The 23,349-nt window shown below is 57.2% G+C and overlaps 8 protein-coding genes across 8 annotated transcripts; 4 read left to right on the plus strand and 4 right to left on the minus strand.

Annotated features, from left to right (window-relative positions):
- Positions 1 to 337: 337 nt before the first annotated feature.
- Positions 338 to 1,545, plus strand: B0T15DRAFT_386559 (Thg1 C terminal domain-containing protein; the record flags this gene model as incomplete). The annotated part of the gene is made up of 8 exons (XM_062864331.1): positions 338 to 429; positions 504 to 629; positions 683 to 733; positions 787 to 959; positions 1,013 to 1,103; positions 1,132 to 1,135; positions 1,161 to 1,265; positions 1,399 to 1,545. Coding segments are annotated over 8 exons (789 nt in total), but the record flags the coding sequence as incomplete, so codon positions are not given.
- Positions 1,546 to 1,691: 146 nt separating this feature from the next.
- Positions 1,692 to 2,735, minus strand: B0T15DRAFT_30763 (uncharacterized protein). The gene has a single exon (XM_062863886.1). The coding sequence runs from the start codon at positions 2,445 to 2,447 to the stop codon at positions 1,779 to 1,781; it is 669 nt and encodes a 222-aa protein (XP_062726023.1). The 5' UTR covers positions 2,448 to 2,735; the 3' UTR covers positions 1,692 to 1,778.
- A 1-nt stretch (position 2,736) lies between these two features.
- Positions 2,737 to 8,709, minus strand: B0T15DRAFT_498393 (uncharacterized protein). Its single transcript, XM_062867312.1, has 8 exons — positions 8,312 to 8,709; positions 7,893 to 7,993; positions 7,147 to 7,815; positions 6,836 to 7,091; positions 6,199 to 6,772; positions 5,723 to 6,127; positions 4,059 to 5,015; positions 2,737 to 3,990 (listed from the first exon to the last, which is right to left on the minus strand). The coding sequence occupies exons 1-8, from the start codon at positions 8,402 to 8,404 to the stop codon at positions 2,867 to 2,869; spliced, it is 4,179 nt and encodes a 1,392-aa protein (XP_062726024.1). The 5' UTR covers positions 8,405 to 8,709; the 3' UTR covers positions 2,737 to 2,866.
- Positions 8,710 to 9,088: 379 nt separating this feature from the next.
- Positions 9,089 to 10,527, plus strand: B0T15DRAFT_517905 (regulatory subunit of cyclin-dependent kinase). Its single transcript, XM_062868337.1, has 4 exons — positions 9,089 to 9,655; positions 9,712 to 9,856; positions 9,911 to 9,969; positions 10,027 to 10,527. The coding sequence occupies exons 1-4, from the start codon at positions 9,534 to 9,536 to the stop codon at positions 10,055 to 10,057; spliced, it is 357 nt and encodes a 118-aa protein (XP_062726025.1). The 5' UTR covers positions 9,089 to 9,533; the 3' UTR covers positions 10,058 to 10,527.
- Positions 10,528 to 11,511: 984 nt separating this feature from the next.
- B0T15DRAFT_506939 (endoplasmic reticulum Oxidoreductin 1-domain-containing protein) lies at positions 11,512 to 13,443 on the plus strand (the record flags this gene model as incomplete). Its single annotated transcript, XM_062867618.1, has 2 exons — positions 11,512 to 13,271; positions 13,335 to 13,443. 2 exons carry the CDS (start codon positions 11,512 to 11,514, stop codon positions 13,441 to 13,443), a joined length of 1,869 nt encoding a protein of 622 aa, XP_062726026.1.
- Positions 13,444 to 13,525: 82 nt separating this feature from the next.
- On the minus strand, positions 13,526 to 15,123 carry B0T15DRAFT_30894 (U6 snRNA phosphodiesterase Usb1). Its single transcript, XM_062863899.1, has one exon. The coding sequence runs from the start codon at positions 14,794 to 14,796 to the stop codon at positions 13,777 to 13,779; it is 1,020 nt and encodes a 339-aa protein (XP_062726027.1). The 5' UTR covers positions 14,797 to 15,123; the 3' UTR covers positions 13,526 to 13,776.
- On the plus strand, positions 15,118 to 17,981 carry B0T15DRAFT_517910 (uncharacterized protein). Its single transcript, XM_062868338.1, has 3 exons — positions 15,118 to 15,585; positions 16,176 to 17,189; positions 17,269 to 17,981. The coding sequence occupies exons 1-3, from the start codon at positions 15,541 to 15,543 to the stop codon at positions 17,671 to 17,673; spliced, it is 1,464 nt and encodes a 487-aa protein (XP_062726028.1). The 5' UTR covers positions 15,118 to 15,540; the 3' UTR covers positions 17,674 to 17,981.
- A 190-nt stretch (positions 17,982 to 18,171) lies between these two features.
- On the minus strand, positions 18,172 to 23,192 carry B0T15DRAFT_425561 (CPSF A subunit region-domain-containing protein). Its single transcript, XM_062865635.1, has 4 exons — positions 20,597 to 23,192; positions 20,359 to 20,532; positions 19,052 to 20,306; positions 18,172 to 18,953 (listed from the first exon to the last, which is right to left on the minus strand). Exons 1-4 carry the CDS (start codon positions 23,006 to 23,008, stop codon positions 18,406 to 18,408), a joined length of 4,389 nt encoding a protein of 1,462 aa, XP_062726029.1. The 5' UTR covers positions 23,009 to 23,192; the 3' UTR covers positions 18,172 to 18,405.
- Between the last annotated feature and the right edge of the window lie 157 nt (positions 23,193 to 23,349).

The following is a 23,349-nucleotide window of genomic DNA, read 5'->3' on the forward strand; positions in this document are numbered from 1 at the left end:
GTAGTTAATGTTATTGTGTAACGATAATTGCAGCGATACGTATTGTACCATGAACCTTACACAATGATGTATTGCACGTATTGTGCATACGCGTGTTCATCGTTGCAATACCGTTACCATGACCATGAGCATGTGCGGGGCATGTTCAGAGCAGCTGAGTCCTGCGGTCACAACTGGATAGGCGACCTACAACAACAGCCTCTCCTGAAGAAAGAAGCATCTCAATACCCCCGAGAGAAAGCGGAGGCCGCGGCATCATCTCAAAGATGGCTAATTCTCAGTACGCACCGCCCAGATGTGAGGGCCTTTGGACCCCGCGACTGATTTGTTTGCTTAAAGGTACGAGTATGTCAAGCAGTTCGAGCAGCCGGATAAACTCCTACCAAATACATGGATCGTGATCAGAGTTGACGGTCGGGGCTTCACCAAGTATGGCGGCTTGCACACGCACTTCTCCCCCGATGTGTCCCAAGTACTCTTAAACGCGTCTGACCTCGGCGAAGCTTTGCAACCAAGTATGGCTTTGAGAAGCCCAACGACAGACGGGCTCTCGAGCTCATGAACACTGCGGCCAGAGCGGTCATGTCTGAACTTCCAGATATCACCATCGCGTATGGAGTCAGCGATGAGTACAGGCATGCTCTTACTCAGAGTCCAACCACCAACTTCTGCTGACAGTCAGGTCCAGTTTCGTCTTCCACAAATCATGCAGCCTCTTTGACCGTCGCTCAAGGTAGGATATTCTGAGTGAAGCGTTTCTGGCCGTCGAGACTGAGCACGGAACAGCAAACTTGTTTCGACCATTGTTTCCGCCTTCACGGCGTACTATGTGCACTTCTGGCCCAGTCACTTCCCGGACACCCCGTTATCGCCCCCGTTGCCTAGCTTCGACGGCCGAGCGGTTTGCTATCCGACAGTGCAAAATCTGCAGGACTATCTGAGTTGGAGGCAGGTCGACTGTAGGTACACCCCCTAAGTGTTGTGACTCAGTGACACGCTAATAAACGCCTAGGCCATATCAACAACCTTTACAACACAACCTTCTGGGCTCTCATCCAACAAGGTGGAATGGATGCCACCGAGGCGGAGAAGAAACTCAAGGCGTGAATCCCCGCCAACTGAGACCAGAAGACGTGTATATCTGACCGGCCAAAATATAGGGAACACTTGCCGCAGATAAGAACGAGATCCTTTTCTCACAATTCGGCATCAATTACAACAACGAGCCCGAGATGTACAAGAAGGGTAGCGTTGTTTTTAGAGAGGTAGGTACCTTCACCCCTGCCACCTAATGCACCACAGCAGCTGAGGAAGCAATACCAGTACGAGCTGGCTGATCCAGGCACTCATAACACCACTGCCGACGAAGTGGAAAACATGGCCCTGCCGGTTAAACAGTCCAAAACACAGACCGAAAACGACAAGAAGAGACGAGCGAAGGCACGGATTGTGGTGGAGCACATCAACGTTATCAACCGCGATTTCTGGGACCGCCGGCCTTGGCTGTTATCGAACAAGCCGGGCAAAATCCCAAAGGAGCCTTGAAGCTGCCCAGTCCAGAGGATCATGGTGTGATCGAACCGGCCCGGCGACGTCTTGGCCATGGCCGCACCTCGTCGCAACCGGCGTCATTATCAACTCACGAGAGGCGCGTTGGTCGCGCCGGAGTTGTGGCCGGTCGGCTGTCCAGGCAGGTCGTGGGCCCAAGACAACACGGACCTATCCTTCGGCTCGCGCAGAAGGGAGAATGATAACCCAGAACGCTGATTTCGAGTTCTTCAGCCCTGGTCGGGCTTTGGCCCCCCAGCTTCACCTCGTTTCCTCCTCTTCGCCTCCTTCCGCGCCCTCCTCTCGGCTCTTCTGGCACGCCGCTCCTCTTTTGTCTCGGTGGCTCTCCTCGCCTTCTTCAACTCCCTTTTGGCGGCCTTTTCGACAGCTTTCCTCGTGGCCTTTTCCTCCTTGCGTAATCTCCGTGCCGCTCTTCTAGCCTGCCTCTCTGCTTTGATCTCTTCCCGCCTCTCCTTCCTCAAGGACGACCCTTCACCATCGTCCGAGGTCGCGGGGGTCGCGTCCGTAGATTCGCCCGCCCCGGACTTGTACCCGATCGTGCCCTCGAGCAAGCCGCCGCGCACGAATGAGGTATAGAGCCCGCTCGCGCCCGTGTATTTCCCGTTCGGCTGCGCGCTCGCAATGACGTCTAGCTTGCCCTGCGTTACCGACTGTACCACTTGGCCTTTCTTGGAGGTGTCGAGGCCCTTGAGCTTCTGGTCGAAGGCGTGGAGCCACCATTGGTCGCTGGTGTAATGTGTCTTCTGGCCGATGCCACGGCCGTCCGTATTGCGGGAGATTAGGAGAGGCTTGGCGAGGCCGATCGAGTTGTCGTTGGGGTGCAGCGAGAAGCCCTTGCCGCGCCAGCCTTGGGATTTGAGGAGTGCGGCTGCGTCCATGGCGGATCCGCTGTGCTGAGGAAATTATCGTTTTGGCCCCCTTGCTGTAGGTCTCGTCATGGGCGTCGCAATCGCTCTACCTGAACAGGAATCGCATCGTGTTGGGTCCGGCGACGACGAGGTGGAAGTTGACTTAGAACCACAAAATTTTGGGTTGGCGGCGTCCGGGGTGGTGTGGGCCCGTGGAATACGCCATTGTTACAGAAACATACATGTACAGTACGTACGGTACCGTACCCATACCTAGAGCGTATGAGAGCACTGCTTGCCAGCGTCGTAAAGTTGCATCCATGATCCGACCCATTGACCGGGAATCTCCATCTCTTCCTCGTCAAAAGTGAAACAAAGTGACGCCCTTGACTGCAGTCTTAAATCTTTCTCACTCTACTGTTAGATAGGTCCATTAGCCTCCCATGACTTTAGCGAACCGGACCCCCAGTGTCAGCATTGGCGTCCCTGCGATACACACCGTACCATCCCTCTTCGAACCCAAATAGCCGGCCCAGAGCATCCCTAAATCTATAGCCCACAATCATGACCGTGTTGGCGACGCTGACGGCAAACGTAATGACCGTGATCAGAACCTCAATCACGAAGAGGAGAGCTTCCCGGACGATGTATTTGACGGTCCCTTCCAGCCCATACCGGACGATATGGACGATATCATCGGCGACGGGACTATACCGCACAAGCCAATTGCAGAGCAGCCAGGTGGCAGCAGCGTACGCAACCCAGCGCAGTACCGTGAGCGAGTTCCACGTCTGCTTTCTCGTGTGCTCATGCACCCAGTCGTCCAAAGTTGGGTAGTGCTCGTTCTGCTCCACAGGTTCGGCAGCATAGCCGCGGTAGTAGACGACCTGGGATCGCAGGATGGTGGTGACATTTTCACCGTCGGCCACCCCGGTCTGTGAGTCGACCTCGCCGACGGTTGCGAACCGTTGCAGCAGGGGCCACAAGACGATCTGAACCTTGGCTATACGAGAGGGGCGGCGCCATACGTCCCCGACGCCGCCTTTGTCACCATCACCATCAGCATCTTCGTCGGCTGGTCGGCCCAGGACGCGACGCCAGGCAGAGTTGAACCGGCGTCGAGCCGAAGTGATGGGATTAGAGTCGACGACCTCTTCCTCCTGACGTCGCCTGCGCTCTTGGCTTGCCGTCCACTTCGCCTCCGCGGCCTTATCGGCCCTGTTGCTCGCCGCCGCAGAAATCTTGTAGACGGTGTCGTCCACCTCCTGCTGGTCGAGATCCCACACCTCACCGGGGAAGGGAAACGAGAAGCGGAAGATATTCTGCGACCGGCGGATGCCGATGGACAGGTGTCCAGCCTCAGAAACAATGGCGTGCAGCTCCTGGTAGATGCTGCGTAGTGACTTGGCCTGGCTGGCTGGGAACGACTTATCCATGATGCGAAGCAGAGGCAGAAGGAGCGTCGCAAGCTGCAGCGCGAGCTGGTCGACGCGAGGCCAGAACTCCGGCGTGAGGATGTCGCCCCCGAGGACGGTGCGGACGCACTGCGCGCGCAGCCTTGTCCGCTGGTAACCTGCGTTGGTGTTAGTATTTCTTGCGCAGTCGGCAAGGAGCAAGCAACCGGGGCCTGGCGCTACTGACCTTCCAGCTCAAGTGTGCACCTGTCCTGAGCCTCCAGCATGCCCTTCTGGTCCTTATCCGCGCCAAACAGCAGATCATCAAACACGCACGTCTCCAACGCCTTCGCAACAACCCCCGTCACAAAGTACTCCCGGAGCGGCCTCCTCACGAGCAGCTCATCCCAGCCGCCCGCCAGATTATTATCCTGCATCGCCACCTTCTCGACAAACCACATAAACTGCTTGGGGAACCCTCCATCGAGCCACACACCACCACCTCGTCCTCCTCCTCCTCCTCCTCCTCTTCGACCAGCAACAACCGGAAGATCCCCGTACCCGAAATACTCCCGCACAAGCCCCCTCACCGTGCCATACAGATGCGTATAGACACCCTCATACCACTCCGTAGGAAGCTCATCCTCACGCGGCCAACGCACAGTGAAACGCGTCCTCGTGGGCCGCCAGCGACCCGCCGTTAGCTCGCCCAGACTCCTCCTTCGACCGCCGCTTGACCAGGGCCAGGGCCAGGGCAGCCGTTGCGCATCGGGAGGCGGCAGCGGTGCGGGACAGAGCAGACTGTCCTCGATGCCGAGCTGGCGAGCTCGCTTGCTGTAGAGGGGGTCCCGGGGCACGGCTATGTATTCCTCCTCCTCGCCGGATGGGAGGAGATGATTCCGCTCCTCCTGCTGTCGTTGCTGGGGAGTATGACTACCATTGGATCGAGCACCTCGTCGTCGTGACTCAGAGCGGCCGCGGCGCCGCCGAGGGGAGTCGAAGGGGCCGGCAACAACACCGCTGGGGTTGTAGCCTGAACCGTCTGCTAGGGCGCCGCCGCGGAGGTGCAGTTGGGTTCCAGCATCGGGGTACATGTTGGGTGGTGGTGTTGGTGGTGGTGGTGGTCTCGTCCCGGCGTTGGCAGAGAAGTCGTTGTTAAAACCATGCACGTTATCGCACCTGTAATCGGCTTCAGGGACTTTCGCTGGAGGACGACACGGTGAACTGGCGAGTCAGAGGATGACGGGAGAAATTGTATGATCCACAAGGCTCACTTTCTAAGCCGTTGTTGGACTTCCTGAGAGCTTAAGAACGGATAGCCCGTAAGACTTTTGGGAGCTCAAGAGACGGACAGCTCACTGATGAGGGCGGAAAGAGAAGACAGAATGAACGTTCTTTGTATGTACAATCGTATGTATGTACGGACAAAGGGCACTCCCAGGGAGTGGGACGTAAACTCCCTCCCTTTGAGAGACAAAGAACACACATCCGAAGTAGGTAACAGACCCCAGTCGTTGCACCATTCCACACAGCCCCAAGTATGTAAATATCAAATTTGTTTTTCAATTGCCAGGACTTACCACGCTCGGACGACCTCGTCCGGCATGAGCCTGCAAGGGTATTACACGATATCTACATGTCCTCCAGCGGACACACATGCCAGGTTCTACTCTCTTCCGCGGAGTAGGATCCCAACCACACCGCGAGCCCCCGCGGTTTTTTCCCAGGTAGTCAGACCACCCTCGCTTTTCCTGATGCCAGACAAATGACCAACAAAGCTGTGTTTGACCCACCATATGCGGATCCCATCCCTAAACCGGTCCCAAACTCCCAACAACACCTCAAAAAGTCCTTCCTCACGAGATTTGAGACGTACCAGCTTTCAATAACCTCCAGGGCGAAGATACGCACAGATGGTCAACCTCTCCACCTCCCCCACTGCGCCGTTCGCCAGCTTCTGTCCCTTCGGCAGACAGGCAACGACCTCGACTTGGATCTGCGTTGTGCCTGGGTGCAGATTCGCTTCGTAGACAAAGGCGTCCTGCGGCAGCGGGTCATCTGTGACAGGCAGTGGAGTTGCCCGTGATATGAGCTGACCGTCAACCATGAAGAAAATACCGAACGGTCTCATCTCTTGCTGGAACGGCCTCAGGCGAGGAATGACCTGCAGTCGAGTATGTCCCGCCGGAATGATGAACACGACGGTCTGGAACGCCTCCTTAGGGTGCGCCAGAACCACCTCCCTGAACCGGGGCTGCAAAGGGATACTCGGGTGCGTCCGGATCAAAACCTCCGGCAGTAGAGAATCAGCATCGCCTAGCAGTGCCATCAGTATAAACGTGTGCCTGTGACAGTCAAACGAAGAGGTGTGTTCTTTGTCAACGTACTTCTACCGGGCGCCCGATAGTGGTAGTACCACGTGGGCTCCGGGGTGGGAGCCTCGTTTGGAGGCGGCATGGGAACCACCCGGCCGAGTTGGGTCTGATAGTGGTCGTTCACAACCAGCGGCTGTTGGTTCTGACCGGGAGCGGGAATTCCGCTCTGGCCGTTAGCCACGACCGGCGCATGGCCGTTGGGCTGCTGGGGGGCAGCGGGATGTTGTTGAGGCCCAACGCCCGACCCAGGAGCACCGACAAGGGAAGAAGTCGAAGGCGCCACCGAGACAGGTTGAGCCCTGCCGCTGCCGGCCTGAGAGCCGACGCCGGTCGCAATCGCTATGGGAGGCATCGCGTCGCGGTTGGCGTTCGGCGCCGCATCGGGACGACTTGAGTCAATCGACTGGCCTGTCTGGGGCGCCGGAGAGGCCGCCGTGCTGCTCCGCGATCCGCCGACGTGGATAGTGATCTTCTTAGAACCAACTACAGGCGTCTCTTGGCCAGGAGCAATCTTGAGCTTGATCTTCGGCTGAGGTGGTTCCTGGACCACGGCCTTCGCCTCGCTGAGCTCGTTCTCGAAGCATTGCTAACAAAGACCATGTCAGTTTTCAAAGAATGATGCACTGACAGAGGCGTGACACTGCCATACCTTGAGCTCCGTGGCCAGTGTATAGATCTCGCTTCCTTCCTCGTTGTAGTAATGCGCATTGCTCCAGAGAAGGCTCGCCTTCTCTTCGAATGCTGCCCAGTTTTTGAAGTCGCTGACCCCGGTTGCAGGCTGTCGGCCATGAATGCCCTTGACGAGCTTCTGCAAACCCTTCAGAGACAGCGGGTTTGTGATGACAGCGAAGTATTCTTTGTAGCTACGCGGGGGCAGGTTGATGAAGTCCAGGAAATACGGTCCTCTGTGTCTTGATTAGCGCTGGTGTCGCCAGGTATTCGCGAAAGGACAAGACTCACGATCCATCCGACTTCCGGATCAACTCTTCGACTATTTTCTCCTGCGCTTGCTGGAAGGAGAGACCTCTGTACGGCACGCCCTCGTACTCATGGTCTGCTTTGGTCCGACCGCTCTTCTCCGGCTTTTGGGATGCCTCCGATCCAGCCCTGTTGGGTCTGCCGGGTCTCCGCTTGAGTACGATCTTCTTGGAATTTCCGTCTTCTCCTTCATCGCCTTCATCTTCGTCACCCTGCGCATCCTCTTCGTGGCCCTGCACGTCTTCCTCTCCCTCGGCATCCATATCCACATCTTCGTCTTCCTCCTTTCCGCGACGGGACGCGGCGAGATTCTCCGGCTCGGCCTGCATGTCAGCTGGAATGGGCGCTGCTTGGCAGGCGTAATTGGGGATCAATTTGTATGCCGGGTTTGTCTTGGTCATGTAGTTGCTGAGCGCCTTTCGCACGCGCTCCGCGTCTTCGAAGATGTCTGAGTGTTTGGAGTAGTACTCCTTCGCATTCATGACCATGCGCTTGAAATAACTCTCGAGCTCTGAGAGATTCTTGAACTCCTGGTTCTGAAGTTTCTGCTCAATGATCTTTAGAGAAAGTGGCATGCGGATGCGCTCATAGTATTCCTTGTTGCTTTCTCGCGGAATCAGATCTTCGAAGTAGCTTGCAACGAGTCGGCCACTGTACCCTGAAGTCAGAATAACGACTGGCGGAAAATCAGGGCGGGCAATGGTGTGCAGAGAAAACGTCTGACCGACCTCTTATCTTTAGTCCGGCGAATGGTCTCAAGAAAGTGCAAACCATAGGCAGTGGTAGATTCATGGGATTCGCCCTTCATGAGGTCGTAATCTGTGGGTGGCTGCGAACACATGTTAGCCAATGAGCTCGTGAGTAGACCTGGATGTTCGAGAGCGGGTCATGATGTTTTGGTCGGTCGGTCGGCCGGGCGATGACCCTTTCCTGGCGTGCCTTCCTGTCGACGGCGACAGCTAGGTCCGCCGAGCCTACAAATTTGCTCGGCGCCTTCTCATCAACGACAACATCTGGTCGGCCGGATGATAATCATCTTTCTAGTGTGGCTTCCGGTCCACCAGTCCCGTTATTGAACGAGTGACAAGTGACAAAAATGGGAATCGGGCAAGAATCTGCGAAACGGCCATGCGACTTATCAACTTACACCCGGCATCCTGCGTCGCTTTATATTTTTGTTGCTGTTGCTGGTGTCGGTGTTACCGTCTCCTGCGGGACTCGCCTTCCGTTTGGCGTCCATGGCGGCGCGCCACCCTAACTCGTCTCGACCACGGTTCGAGGTAAGAGAAATCGGAGCGGCGTGGCTACGACCATATGTCGAGTCAGAAGTATGCGCCGAGTCGCAGATCGGTTCTCGTTCAACGCGCGTTGATAATCGACGCAAAAGCTGATACGAGCCTACTTGGTAGTTGATGCGGGAGGTTTATCACGTCCCTGAACTGGTGATTTGGGCACAGGTACGCAGAGAAGAGCAGTCGTTGTAGAGACGATGTGCTCTCCGTCGCGAATGTGGCCGGGGCGCGTAGTTGAATAGCGTACCTTGTTAAGGTTCCACTGCAAGGGATCGGCATTCGAACTGGGGTATGGAATTTTACTTGGCATTTCACGTGGCCCCACCAGCCTTCCATCCGCGCGTTTGGAAGAGTCACGTGGCTAACTCACCAAAATTCCGAGTCGGAAGAGGGACAACCTAGGAATCTGTACGAACGTAAAGAGCGTTAAAGACGAATAGACCCTCTCATGTAGGTACCTAGATATAGCCTCTTCGACATCTGTTCTTTCTCGCAACTTTTTCTGATGCCCTGTGCGTGTTGTATATGCTTCAATGATGCACGATGAATACCGTGTACAGATACTTAAGCCAAATATGGACGTTGGCTGTGACGGACGTGGTACACTACTTTGCGCTTATCGCCATGATCGGCCGTTGCGGTCAAATGGGCAAGGTCCCAAACCCCTGTCCAATTGTTTATGTATGTACACTGCGAGTGCTACTCACCCGCTTTCCATCTCCACTGCCGATTTTCCATCGATCAACAAGCCAAAACGCGGAACCCAGCGTCGTCTTCCTCTCTCCTCTCGACAAGCCTACATTTCGCTCGAGATACACGTACCGAGTGCACCGCTAGGATTTACATCGCAAACCCTCTCTCCATCGCGTCGCAGTTGGGCTGCAGATACTACCAGTTGATCGCTACCTTCCGCTCTCGCGAATGAGCCTCAGCATATACGCGAACCAAGAAAACTAGCCACAACACGCCCCTGACGTCCTCTTCCCCGCGCCGGGACCGATTAGACCCCCCCGAAGGTTTGCCCCACGACGCCCTCACCTCTAGAGCCTAGAGCGGGGCATCGTGATAGCCGGCAACATGTCATCGCCAGAGCAGATGGGCATCGACACTAGCCGCCGCAACCGGATCCCGCGGCCATTGACGGAGGATGAGCGTGCGCGCCTTGAAGAGTTTATAGACTCGATACATTACTCCACCAGGTATGTTTCCCCGGCACTGCTGAACTTGGTTGGTTTCCGATACTCACACGCGTCAGATACTCGGATAACGAGTTCGAGTACCGACACGTACAACTTCCCAAGGCGATGTTAAAAGTTATTCCCGCGGAATATCACGATAAGTCGAAAGGCACTCTGAAGCTCTTGTGGGAGGAAGAGTGGCGGGGGATGGGGATCACACAGGTTCGCCGCATCGAGCAACAAATTCTGGCCTGTCAAACGCTAACTCGTCCGCAGAGCTTGGGCTGGGAACACTATGAGGTCCATGAGCCGGAGCCCCATATTCTGTTATTTAAGTAAGTGTTACACGGCTGATAGGTCGATGTCAACCCCCGATGACTGACACGAAACAGACGTCCGCTGAACTATCAGCCCCCGCAGTGAAGCGCGTGGCGAGTAAGAGAAGGAAGCTTCTTGGACCGATTCTGTACTGCATTTTGCATTACCATAACACGACTGCATAGCGACCGTCAAATTTTACTGTATGCAATGCACGAATCCGGGGCCAGTTGACACCGAGTCTCGTCGCTCGGCCTGTTTCGACCCCGCCCGACGACCGACCGGTTAATGAATCCGTGCCATCATGAGCCGGCGCAGTCGGGTCGAGACAGTTTGGGCGGTCAGCCACACAACGTGGGGAGGGGAAGCCGTGGGCGAAGCGCTGCAAGCGCCGACTGAATGGCGCAGGACGTTGTTGAGATAAGCGCATCCGGACAAGGAGAACTACTAGGGTTCGAGGCAGTTGATCCGCGGTGCTTGCCATTGTTGATTAATACATTGTACTGGATGAACAAATTATTAACACCACCAGTCCGACCACACCCTGCATGCCAAGTTTGATGGTTTGGGATGAAAAAACACATTGGTGCATCTCGAAATCGATGCTGCCATCAAAGCAAAGGCTCGTGGCGCATGGACGCTGACGATGGCCAAGAAGGAATGAACTTCATTTTCCAAATTGAAGTGCGCAGTACGGAATAATGTCGGATGGAACTCACGGTAAAAATAACTAGGCGTGACACCTTTCGGTACCGATCTAGACACGAACCTGGAATGTCTCAAAAAGATCTCGATTACATACCTACACCGGGAGCCGGGAGAAGGACACGCTGCGCCACTTCTGCCGGGCGAGGAAATATCGGCCGGTTCCATTCCTACCGAGCAATCAGCATGCAGCAACATCGTTCGGTCGGCAATTCAGCATCTGCTGATCTTTGTTCTGGCCACATTTCCTTTTTCTTAAGAGACCCCTCCCCATCGACCTATCCTGTCGATATGTAAGCCGGGCAGGTCGACGTGACCCGCCACGTCCGTCTCTTAAGCCATGGACGGGCCAAACAAAAGGCCAACTTCTAGCTTCTTTGACAGGTTCGCTTTATGAGTTCAGTGCCCTGTTTATTGATCAACACCAGTCTCTGCAATTCAGTACTGCCAAGCCTTCTTGATAGTATCCGAGTGCTCTTACTAGGACGATAAAGTCCCGATAAGCGGCTTATCGTCGAAATCCCCTTGTGGACACCTACCTTATCCTACACTACATATACCATTGACGTCGAACCACTTCTTTGGGAGGACCTTGACGTTTCAGACCGGGTCGCGGGAAACGTTCCCAGACCACGCACTAATAACCAACCGTCGACATCGACGCACTAGCAGCACAGGCCGGCCCTGCGCGCCCCTCGCGGTCCCAACCACCAGCCAGCATTTCCGAAACGACCGCAGAGCTGCGCCGACTGCCATCATGAAGTCGGCTGCTCGCCTCTTTTACCTGTCCGTCTTCGCCCTCTGGGGATCGCCCGTCAGATGCCAGAACTCAGACTCAGACTCTCCATCCCAAGATGCATGCGCGGTATGCTCTCTTTAGCCTTCTCGCCGCTTTTGGCGCCGTCAGTGCCGCTTCGCCACGCTGCTCCGGAGCGGCAGCAGCAGCAGCAGCGGTCCAAGTTCGCATATTCCATTCTAACGGTTCCCTCTGGCAGATCTCACCGAATGCCATCGTCAGTGACGCATGCGCTTCCTACTCAACCCTCGAGCGGCTGAACCGCGACGTCAAGCCGGCCCTTGACGAACTCACGCGGACAACCGACTTCTTCTCCCACTACAGGATAAACCTCTTTCACAAGAAGTGCCCGTTCTGGAACGACGAGAATGGCATGTGCGGCAACATCGCCTGCGCTGTCGAGACGCTCGACAACGAGGACGAAATCCCCCCAGTATGGCGCGCCAGTGAGCTAGGTAAGCTGGAGGGACCCCACGCGCGACACCCCGGAAAGAGCCTGCAGAAAGAGGAACCGAAGCGGCCGTTGCAGGGGTTGTTGGGAGAACACGTCGGGGAGAGCTGCGTGGTGGAGTACGACGACGAGTGCGACGACCGGGACTACTGCGTGCCCGAAGACGAGAGCGCGACCTCCAAGGGAGACTACGTGAGCCTGCTGCGGAATCCGGAGCGCTTCACGGGGTACGCTGGCGACGGCGCAAAGCAGGTGTGGGACGCCATCTACCGGGAGAACTGCTTCCAGAGGAGCTCGTTTCCGCACTCGGCGGCGCTCGGTCGGGACACGTCGCCCAGGGGTCCCGCAGCAATGGATTTCAAGGCGGTGATCGAGGCGGCCGGCAGACAGCAGGTCCTGGAGCAGCAGCGGCAACACAACCCGTTGACGCCCTTCGTGGCCAAGACAGGGCTCGAGCACGAGGATGAATGCCTCGAGAAGCGCGTCTTCTACCGGGTTATCTCGGGTATGCACGCGAGCATCTCGACGCACCTGTGCTGGGACTTCCTCAACCAGACGACTGGGCAGTGGCAGCCCAATCTTGGCTGCTACGTCAACCGCCTACACAAGTTTCCCGACCGCATCAGCAACTTGTACTTCAACTACGCCCTCCTTACGCGCGCCATTGCCAAGCTCGAACCCTATGTCTCGCAGCAGCAAGATTACATGTTCTGTCTAGGGGACCCGGAGCAGGACGATGACACACGTGCCAAGGTCATGGCGGTGACCGAGAAAGCCGCCAGCGTGCCCCAGATCTTCGACGAAAGCCTGATGTTCAAGAACGGCGAGGGTCCTTCGCTGAAGGAGGACTTCCGCAACCGGTTCCGGAATGTGAGCCGCCTGATGGACTGCGTCGGGTGCGACAAGTGCCGCCTGTGGGGAAAGCTGCAGACGGCTGGCTACGGGACAGCTCTCAAGGTGTTGTTCGAGTTCGACAACAATGACAAGCCCCAGGTTCCGGTGCTGAAGCGCACCGAACTGGTTGCGCTTTTCAACACGTACGCTCGGTTGAGCAGCAGCATGAGCGCCATCCAGAAGTTCAGGGAGATGGCCGAGCACGAGGAGGCGGCCAGGGAGCTTGGGGAGCGCCTCAAAGAGGCGGAGACGCTCAATGTCATCCCCGACCAGGCGAAGAAGCCGCGCCATGCCATTGTCCCGGGCTCGTCCGAGGCAGCGCCGTCTGAAGCGGCCGATGAAAGGCACGATGATCGGGAGACGCCAGAGTACCATAAGCGGACCGTCAAGGACGAGTTTGACGACGAGATGGGAAGGGTCATCAAGGTGGTCAAGTTTGTCCTTAAGAGCTGGATCAATTTCCCCGCGATGCTGTGAGTTGGCCCCCTTCCGCGAAGGATTTGAACCCCTGGTCATTGTGCTGACATGCGGTCTAGATGGCATATCATCACATCCGAGTTGATACGCTTGTGGCAATACTACATCGGTTTGCCTGTTAATCCAAGATCGTGGGGCTTTGAGCTGCCGAGGGTGGATGAGCTTTAGACATAGTGGTCTATCAGTGTTCTCTTTCTAGCATTGCATCATGGTCCAGAACAGAGGAGGGCATGGCACGGAGTTAGGTGTTGCTTAGACTTCCCTGGGTATGCACATTTTGTGGGATTGTATATAGGTACTACTAAGGCACCTTACATTTTCTGGAAATGTCAGTCTGCGGAGGAGTACAGAAGGCGTACCCGACCGGAGTAAACTACCGTAGGTGACTGTGATAGCAACACTACTAGTATCTACCTACCTGTACGGCTGTACCTACCTTAGATGTTACACACACCAGCTGTACCAGCACGGCAACGTATCCCTTCGCGCACCATGTGGCGGCTACAAGCCAAGCAAGTTCTTCACACCCCTCTCGAGTGCCATCTTTCCCGGCTGGCGCAACGCAACGTGCGTTACTGCATTCCCTATTTTCACCTTGACCCCGTCAACGGGTATCTGTATGTCCCGGATCCTCTGGCGTGCACCATTCCCGCCAAACACCCGGTCCGTCACGCTCTTCAGCTCGTCCGTCGGTTCGGCAAAAGACCACGCAATCGATACGTGAAACGCATTCCCGACTTGCCCCTCCGCATCCTCCGCGTCTGCCCACCGATAGAGCTCCGGCTGTCCGTACTTTGCAACCACCGAGTTACACCGCCTTAGCAATGCAGTCAGTTCCGGATTCGGGTTATTGTTATTGTTGTCCATCGATTTCGCATCCTCATCCTTATGCTCACCCTGAGCATCCCCATCGCTTACCGGCGCCGCACAATGCCGCGAATAGACCCTCAACACCAAAAACGACCGCCCGCTCTCCGCCGTGCGATGCCACTCCACCCGGCTACAGCCCAGACCAAACGCTGCAAGCCCGCTAGACTTGAAGGTCCCTTCCACCTCGGCCAGGAACCGGTCCTTCTCCGCCGAGGATAGCGCGATGGGCCGCGACAGACTGATGTGCAGCGGCTGCGGCGCCCCCAGGTCGCTCAGCAGGAAACTCGTGACTTCCGCAGGCCCCGCGGCTTTCCTCGCCTGCTCCTGGAGGGACGAAACGAGGTTGGCGAGGAGCGCGTGGACGGGCGGTGGGGGGTGCCACTCGACGTAGATGTGGCTGGGCCAGTTGCCGGCGACGTGGGGGATCTGGCGGGTGCGGCCTTGGTGCAGGCCCGGGTCGTCGCGGGTGGTGGTGCGGACTGTGGCGGCGTAGAGGTCGTGAAACGCGGCCGGGAGAGGGGGGAGTGCCGGTGGGGTTCCCGTCCGCTGCTTCTTATTCGGAGGTGGGCCGCCCGGATCGGAATCCGCATGGTCGGTGCCAGATGCGGGCTCGGAGTCATCTGAATCGGAGGGGTAATCCACTAGCGGCATCGTTGACAGACGGAAATCTCAATCCGCTTCAACGGCGCGGGCAAGTGAGTGGCGGTCCGCCTCGGCACCGCTCATTCGTTTTCGTTCCGTTTTGTTTCCAGTGAACCGTTCCACTTTACGTTCGGTCCGGGGTCCCGAGCGACTTGGCCGCGGCCGATCTCAAACCACCTTATGTAAAGGCCACGTTTGGGTGTTGTAACCGCGCTGACTAGGGCTGCAACAGCAAACGGTCCGGCTAAGATGGCCGACAAAGCACAGCGTTCGAAAGTGCTAAAGCATGCTAGATTTGTGTTGTCGTCGCGGAGTCGGCTTTGACTGCGACGGACACCGGGAGTGTCCAATTGGCCGGCTACACTGGGCCCTATGATCGCCCGCTACCCTTGCCTGGGCGAATGCAACAGGAACAGATGATGTTACCACGGGATGCAAGACGAGCCGCGGGGCAATTGGTCTCGAACAAGTCCTTCCTGATCAGGGCCGCCATGTTGCTCTTTGTGCGTATGTAGGTTGTACAGTACTTAAGCGCTGCCTCAATAAAACCGCTGACAAGCTCGTACAACTCTTTTACAACTCCTGGCTTTTCGTATTGAAGCGTTCCCTCACAACAACATCCGATTCCTCGTGCATTGAATTACATCTCTACACCAGTTTGCTGAACACAACACTAGCAGCAAAAGAACTTGAACTCCGCCAAAGATACGAGACCCACTCATCAAGCAGGGCTGGGTCGCTGCTACACCCAAAATGGATGACAGGGGTTACGTGGAGGTCGCTGTCGACAAGCAATGGGTGAGCTTCATTCTTCTTCCATCGCAAGAGACACATACACCAAGTCGCGGACTCTCGATGATTGTACTGCGCCGCAGAGGGGCTTCAAGAGTCTCAGCACCCTTTTCAGGACAGGACGTCACTTTCGGCAAGTGCTGAGAAGACTGGGTCTTCTATTTTCTGTCAAGTGACTCCGGGTGGAGTTTCGCGAGGCATCGTCTACTCGTCAAGACTACTACCACCAATCCATTGTCCCATTCGCATCCACGAGTTCAACTTCGAAGCGATCCGGGGGAAAGTTCCTACTGTACCGTCTCATACCTACATACCAAAATGAATTACGCTTCACTATCGCGACAGGTCGGCGGCGAGCTTTCTTATCGGTGCCAGGATGATCATCACTTACATGCGATCTTCCGGGAGCTTCGGGAGTTGCGTCACCGCTCGCGACGTCAATGGAGTCTGTCTGCCAAGTTGCAGGCACAGCATTGCCAACCTGCTATTCCTCCTGATAACTCAAAACAGATCCCGTGTTCTTGTTCTGTATCATTCATTGAAGTCAGACTTCCTCACTAATGCATATGTGCCTCGTCTGTCTTCACTTTCATTAGGCCTCTAAATACATCCTTGGTCCGCTCTACGATCCAGAGCCAAATCAAGTGTGTGCGACTCGTCTCAAGCCGCTCCCGACTCCGCCGGCTTCGGCACGTTCTGTCCTTGAACACTCCAGTCAGGAGCGCCGCCGAAGGCCGAGTGTTGATCACGGCGACAACGGGAAGGAGGAACAGCAACCGTTCTTCCGTCGGATTCTGAGTCGAACCAACAGTCTGAAGAGGAAACCCCTGCCTCCTTCTCCTCCACGCTCCAGCTCAAAATATTACCCACCACTATCCGGACTGGAACGGAAGAGGTCGATCTACACCGCCAACCCCCCACCGACGCGCTGGAACCAGGGCACCATCCTCTCCAGGGCCAACAGCACATCCTCCTCCACCAGGCCCGGCACAGGCGGGATGGCGGCAACATCAGACCGGGACAGACCCCGCCGCCGTGCCGGCTCCCTTGCGGAGCGCTATCCCGGCGATATGTCTCACAGGCCCCTCGAGATGTTGACTCAAGAACACATGGCACGAGAGCGGGGAGACGCCGACACGCCGCCCCGCCGGGCCAGCTCGCTCCGAGAGCGCTACCCGGGCGACATGTCCCACCGGCCGCTGGCCATTCTCACTCGGGAACACCGCGCGGCAGACCGCGCTCCCCATCTGCACAACCGCCGCCGCCAGCAGCCCAGCGACACCATCGACTCCCTGGACTCGACCGGGCCGGTCCCGGGCGTGACGTATCACCACGACGGGCCCTTCGACGCCACGCTGAAGGAGCGCAACCTCAACAAGAAGTACGCCCCCATCGATGCTGTGCGGGACACCAACGCCGAGGCTCTGAAGGCAACCCCGCGTGAGTTTGTGCAGGACTCGCTGGTGAAGCATGTCCCGCTGCAGGGGACGGCCGTGGTGCCGCCGGGGATGCAGGACTTTGGCGGGCGGACGATGGAGTACGAGGAAGGCGCCGACCTGATGCGTGAGGAGGATGCGCCCGGCGGGGCATACAAGCGGTGGGACCACGTTGTAAGTTCACCGGGACAAAATAACTTCTCCTTCATACCTTTTCTTTTTTCTTCATCACTAACCGACGTGCAAACGATAGCGCTACCGAGATGGTGATCTCAAAGGCAAAGGAGAGCCTGGGTGGTCCGTCGACCAAGCACGCCGAGACGAGCGGGCCCGCGGGAAACAGCATGCGGCCTCCTCCTCGTCCCGCGGTGGGACGATCCACTACTATGAGATGCAGCCTTCGTCTACCTTCCCTTCCACCTCCTCCCATGGTCGTAGGGGAGGCGGCGGCGGCGAGTACAAAGAAGAAGGGACCCGTGTCCGCCAGCGGAGTGTTAGCAATGGCGCCCAGCTGCAGCCAGAAGCGGATGATGATGGTATTGCCGGCTCCTCGGGGTTGCAGAGGAGTAATACCACGGGGAAGAAGCTTGCTCAGGGTTTAAAGAGGCGATTTGGGAGTTTGAGGAAAAAGAGGCTTTCTGACGAGGCGGGAGCTTGAAGTATCTTCTGGTGCCCGGAGGTGAATGTTTTAGAGACTCCTTGTATTGTATAGGTACACAGCAGGCGACGGGTGTTCTTTTGATTTAGTGGGCTATCTATTTTGTTTTACCCTTTCTGACATCATGTGCTGCGAGTCTCGAGATGGTGAAAGTGACAGAGGTGGAGTATCAGTCCTGGCAATATCGTGAGCTTGTCTATACCTTACCTGCTTCTATGCGTAGCTTACCCATCTCGATCTCAATGTGTATATTCCCTGTTTCGGTGTGTACCTTACCTGGCCTGCTTATACGCATGCACGTTACTTACCACTTATGGTACATTGTACTGTATTGACGTGGGTACTATGCCTACACTATGTTTACTTACGGATATAGATGGCAGGCTAATAGGGCCAATGTCAAATGTCAACCCCTGGGTTTCCAGCGCCTTTACTACTACCAACCTGAAAAGAGTGCCTAGCAATCAACGCGGTCCCAGTTGGTGACACAGGACCAGTGACAGTTTGTTGATTCAAGGCAAGAGATGACCAACCCCAGCTGCAGCTCTATGTATTCCGTAGCGAAGACTCGGAATGGGAAGGCCGTCTTTACATAGAAAAGTTACCTGGTACCGACCGACATTATTCAGCGACATCTCTTAGCGAAAATAGTGAATTACCCAGTCTATCTCAACCCACTACAATCCACCTTCAGACCCCTCCCCTTTTTACCCAGGTACTAAGTTTTGACTCTCAGAAATAATCCAACCCGGCCCAGCCCAGCACGCTCTCCAACTCGGCCCTCACCTCCTCGAGCCCGGCGTACCCGGCCCGGCCCGCCAGCTCAACGCGCCTGGCCATGCCCAGCTCGCCGAACCTCGCCAGCACGGCGCCATCCACGATGCTCCTCCCGATGCCCGCATCTACACCCGCGGGCGGGCAGTCCGCGTTGGTCATGCGGTAGCCCTTGGGGTTCAGCCCAGCGGCGTGCGGCAGCGAGTTGACCAGCTGCGCGGCGAGCGACGACAGCCGGCGGTAAGCCGACTCGGAGAGCGGGCGAAGCGCGGCGAGCACGCCCGTCGGCGACGCGAGCAGCAGGACGTGCGGGCGTTGGGTGGCCGGCTCGCGTTCCTGGGAGGAGGAGGAGGTCCCGTTCGACTGGGTTTGCGCTTGTTGTTTGCTGTCTCTGGTTCTGTCGGCCGGGGTGACGGCGGGGAGGAGGAGGGATTTTGTGGGGTGGTGGGCGCCCGTGTTGAAGGTTGTTCGGTGCAGGAGGAGGTGGCCTTGGAGGGATTTAGGGTCTGTTTTTTAGGGAGCAAAGGCTGTTAGTTCCGGGTTTCATGGCAAAGGTAAAGGATAAAAAAAAGAAATGGGAAAAGGAGTTTGGCCATTGACTCACGCTCCGGGTCGAACTGTAATATGTGGATGTGGCCGTCGGCGTCGCTGGCCACAATGAACAACTCTTTCCCGTCGGGGAGGAAATCTGCGTTCAACACCTCCAGCCTGGTAGAGCTCTTGCCAAACAGCATCATCTTGTAGGGCTCCTCGGTGTAGCCTGTGAACCACACGCCCTTGAACGCGTCGGCCATCAGGCACAGCCCGGTGCCCGGGAGCTCCTTGGCGGCGGTGACGTAGCAGTTCATATCCATGAACGCCACGGGCAGCAGCGATCCGTCTTCTTTGAGACCCCTGACCATGCATTTCTGGCCCTGCGCGACGAGCATGAGCCCCTGTGTGCCGATCTCGGAGAGCGCGGTAACCGCTCCTCGGGGGATGTCCTCCTTCGCGATGAGCTTCAGTTTCTTGCTCGTCTCGGGACGGCCAGGCTCGGGAATGACATCGGCGATGTCGTAGACATAGACACGACCTCTAGTCGGTAGATCCTCGCCTTTGGTCAGGGCGGTTCCAACCGCAACAAGCAGCTTCCGCTCGTTCGTGAACTCGGAGACTTCTAGATTCAGAGTCTCCACGCAGAGGATTGTCTCGCACGATTCCATGGGCACCGAGTCAACGACGGTCCAGGTGATGGGGCTCACGAGTTTGAGCACGCCCCGGTCGACCGTGGGCTTGAACGGGAGGTTCTCGCGTGCCCACTCCTTGTGGTAATCATCGTCTTTTGGCAGCTCAAACGGCTCGGGGGTGTTGCAGCCCAGCACATAGCTCTGCATCGGTGCGTGATATGCCACGGCGGCCACGTCCTCTCCGACGGGGATCTTCCTGACGGCCAGCCCAGTCTCTGCATAGCTCCAGCCGTCCGGCAGCTGGGTTACCCTCGCAATATAATTCGAGTCGGCATAGATAAAGCCATGCTCGCATCCCTCTGTGTGGAATGGGCTCATGGCGATGATCCCTGACCCTTGTAATGGCACGACCCGCGGAATCGACTTGGACGACTTGATGACGAAGCCTGGCGATGCTCCGGGCATGAACACGGTGCTGTATCCATGGATGTTGTTGCACCTGCGCATGGGGAGCAAGCGAGGCTGCAGTGATGCTTCGTCTTCGTTTGCTTGCTCAGGACTCTTGGCGAAAGCCACGTTGGGAAGCTTCTGAAAGTAAAGCGTCTTGGAGAATTCCGATCCGGATCCGGATCCCGCGCTCGCCCTGGTCCGGTAGGGCTGGTAGAGCGTCAGGTCATCGTTTGCGTGGCGAAGCTGCACCGGGTTAGCAGCCTACAAGGAGAAGCAAAGGAAGGGATATACGAACGATGAGATGAGGAGATTTGTGAGTCGTGTCCCCGAGGTCGGCAACCAGGATCTCCGTGAGAACCTGCTTTGCCGTCCCCTTCCTGGCCGCGTAGTCGGCCGAGAGGCCGGGGGGAATATACGACAGTCCTTCCGCGACATAGACTGGTTTTGACAGCTCGGGAAGACGATAGATCTGCCCCTGGTCAGAAACATGCGCGCAGCATGGCCGTGGAATAATACAGGTGTCTTCAACTCACATAAAGGGCGCCGCCGGCGCTCAGGAGGAACATCAGTACGCTCTGAACCGGTTGGCTGCCCTTTTCGGCCGGCTCTTCAGCAAACGTGCCATCAGCGTCGGCATACAAGCAGCCCGTGAGCCATTTGGTGGTGGCAAGCGTCTGATCGTCCTTGGTCAGCTCTTCCAGCTCGTTGCTGCTGTCGATCTGGGCGATAAACGCGCTAGAATCGTCCCGGATGATGAGGAGGAAGGGGTCCGCAATGCTGGCGCTGATGGCTCTGGGCTCCGCGCCCGTCTCTTCATCAAGCATGGGAACAATCTGACTGAGGCCAAAGTCTCCGTCGTAGCAGCGAACTTCCGACTTGAGGACCTGGATGATTCTGCTGCCTCGGCCCATAGTGCCCGCCTCGATGGTGATGCCGGCGGCCGGATCAAACTCGGTGCCGCCGAGTCCCTCAAAGCCCGCGGCGGTGAGAGCATAGACATCCGACTTCTCGTAACCGTCCAGGTCCACCTTGGCCACGATCATGTACTTGTCATACCGGCCCGACGTGTCATAGTCGCTCCCGAGCAGGTTTTCGCCTTTGTCATTTTGGAGTGACTTGGGGATTGGCTTCTTTGCGCACATGGTCCAAAACCCTCTCGCCTCGGGAAACTCGAAGCGGCCGATGACCTTTGGTTGGATCGCCAAGTTCACGATCGCAAGCGACGCCGACTGATCCCTGCCCACGGCGCAGACCAACTGTAGGTCGCTATGGGTACCAGCAGAGTTCCGCTCTTCTTCGCTTCCAGGCAGCCAGACCGGCTGGCTGTAGGTCACGGCTTGGATCGGCGCCATGTTCAGAAGGCGATCGTGGATGCGGAAAGTGACATCGCCGCTCAGGAAGCCGCTCGCTGCCGAGGCGGGCTGTTGACGGGCTGCTGAGGACTCTTCGCCATATAAGTCGTCCTCATCCTCCTCCTCTTCGGCTATGTCCTCGTCCTCCATCTCCAACTCCAGGTCCGCCTCTCTCGTCCGCTGTTTTCTCCGCCCCGCCGAGCTCTGCTTTTTGGCCCACCCGAATAGCACCGAGTCTCCTTCCTCAAGCCCAGCGAACATGGCATTCCGGCCTATCCTCGAGACTGTCGTGACGCGGCTTGGGATGACGGCGCCTCCAGACGGCGCCGCGAGCATCTTCAGCTCCAGACCAGACACTGTGCGGCCGTCGATGCGGAAGGTGACCAAGGCCATGCGGCCATCGTTCAGGATGACGAGGAATTCGCCAAGATCGGCCGTCAACGCTTCGATGACGCAGCCTTCCAGGCGGAGGTTGAGGTCCGACTGATCAACGAGACCGAACGAGGTGCATTGTCTCGTCATGGGGTTGACGGCAACGCCGTTGGCCTTGCCCGACTGGTCGATGTGGATCAGCTCGTTCGATCCCACGAGTAGGGCGCCGCCCACCGGAGCGGGCAAGGGCACCACCCGGAAAAGGTCCTGGGGCAGACCGCCAACGGACAGGATCGTGGTGGAGGCCTTCTGCTGCAGGTCGAGCGTGAAGACCATGTAGGTGTAGTGGTCCTTGCGGCCGAGCGAGTTCGACGCGCTGGCGGTCGAGGCGAGGATGCCAAACGTGGGCTCTCGGTATTCATGCAGAAAGGCGAGGTGCACAGGATGCAGCAGGCTTGGGTCAAGATGGGAGAGTCGGAGGACAAATGACGGTGAATATGGTGTGTCTTCTATGTTGCTAGCTCCATTTACGACGGCGCTTGACGGGTCTTTCGCCGGCCGCGGGCCGTCCAGCTCCTCATCCCAGCCACCCATGTCAATGTCCTCGTCGGCCTGCCTGAAGGGCAGGATAGCCAAGTTCCGGGCGCCGAACTTGAGCGCAGCGCATCTGCTACCCGGGTCTGCTGCCAGGAAGTTGACATAGTGGCTCAGCGGAGCAGCCCACGGGCTCCCCTGGAGCTCTTCTTGCTCGTAATAGTGGATAGACACGGTGGACAGCGCATGCCGTTCTGCGTCCCACTCGACCAGACTGAGCCTTGCGTCTTTGAATGCAATGAGGAGCGAGTCACATCCGTGGCGTGCGCCAGGCGTCTTTATCCTGGCAAGACCATTCACCGTGCCCGAGAGGGAGATCTCAGCAACGAGCACCAGCTTGGTGGTGTTGGCGCGATCCGTCCGTAGGGCAAGGCTATCACCGCCTAGAAAAGATGCTTCGAGGCCCTCGTCATCGTTGACTAACCGGCTGTCATAGCGCGCCGGATTGCGTGTTTTGCGGCGGTTGTTTTCCGGCGTTTCCAGCTCGGTCGAGACAACTTTCGTCCGGAATATTTGGAGGAGCGACGACTTCGCGACGACGAGGTTTGTGCCCTGCCCGGGGATGAACTGCAGCGTCGTGGAATGTGTAACGGCCGTTGGCGGCGTCAGCTCCGTGTAACACTGCATTGCTTACTCGTCGACCGCATATCTTGACTTCCAGTAAGGAGGTAGACGTGGTAGCCAAGTGCGCGTCGAATGGCGGGAACAGGGTCGGTTGCTGCTGTTGAAGCCTTCGAGATGATGAAGATGCAGATGGAAGGGGATTGCCGTGATTGGTTATCAGCAGACGCGACTCGACAAACTGCTCCCCGCGAAAGTTTGAGGTGCTGGGCCCACAACGACGGCCCACTGGCCCAGAACCTCGAACGCAGCGCTCCACAGGACGGAAAGACCCACAGAAGCTCCAGTGACCCACTCGTCAGTTCATCGGTTCATGCGGCATTGCGTCACAGCTTAAACTTGAAACC

This window comes from Chaetomium strumarium (assembly GCF_033439665.1).
Source record: "Chaetomium strumarium strain CBS 333.67 chromosome Unknown B0T15scaffold_1, whole genome shotgun sequence".
Classification (NCBI taxonomy): Eukaryota; Fungi; Ascomycota; class Sordariomycetes; order Sordariales; family Chaetomiaceae; genus Chaetomium; species Chaetomium strumarium.

Coding starts and splice junctions, on each gene's coding strand:
- B0T15DRAFT_30763 (XM_062863886.1), bottom strand. CDS start 2,447: ATGGACGCAGCCGCACTCCTCAAATCCCAAGGCTGGCGCGGCAAGGGC.
- B0T15DRAFT_498393 (XM_062867312.1), bottom strand. CDS start 8,404: ATGGACGCCAAACGGAAGGCGAGTCCCGCAGGAGACGGTAACACCGAC. Junction 7,092..7,146: donor ATCCGGAAGTCGGATGGATC/GTGAGTCTTGTC, acceptor ATCAAGACACAG/AGGACCGTATTTCCTGGACT. Junction 6,128..6,198: donor CTATCGGGCGCCCGGTAGAA/GTACGTTGACAA, acceptor TGGCACTGCTAG/GCGATGCTGATTCTCTACTG.
- B0T15DRAFT_517905 (XM_062868337.1), top strand. CDS start 9,534: ATGTCATCGCCAGAGCAGATGGGCATCGACACTAGCCGCCGCAACCGG. Junction 9,656..9,711: donor TCGATACATTACTCCACCAG/GTATGTTTCCCC, acceptor CACACGCGTCAG/ATACTCGGATAACGAGTTCG. Junction 9,857..9,910: donor GGGGGATGGGGATCACACAG/GTTCGCCGCATC, acceptor ACTCGTCCGCAG/AGCTTGGGCTGGGAACACTA.
- B0T15DRAFT_30894 (XM_062863899.1), bottom strand. CDS start 14,796: ATGCCGCTAGTGGATTACCCCTCCGATTCAGATGACTCCGAGCCCGCA.
- B0T15DRAFT_517910 (XM_062868338.1), top strand. CDS start 15,541: ATGGATGACAGGGGTTACGTGGAGGTCGCTGTCGACAAGCAATGG. Junction 15,586..16,175: donor TCGCTGTCGACAAGCAATGG/GTGAGCTTCATT, acceptor CACTTTCATTAG/GCCTCTAAATACATCCTTGG. Junction 17,190..17,268: donor ACAAGCGGTGGGACCACGTT/GTAAGTTCACCG, acceptor TGCAAACGATAG/CGCTACCGAGATGGTGATCT.
- B0T15DRAFT_425561 (XM_062865635.1), bottom strand. CDS start 23,008: ATGCAGTGTTACACGGAGCTGACGCCGCCAACGGCCGTTACACATTCC. Junction 20,533..20,596: donor GCGCCGGCGGCGCCCTTTAT/GTGAGTTGAAGA, acceptor GACCAGGGGCAG/ATCTATCGTCTTCCCGAGCT. Junction 18,954..19,051: donor ATTACAGTTCGACCCGGAGC/GTGAGTCAATGG, acceptor CCTAAAAAACAG/ACCCTAAATCCCTCCAAGGC.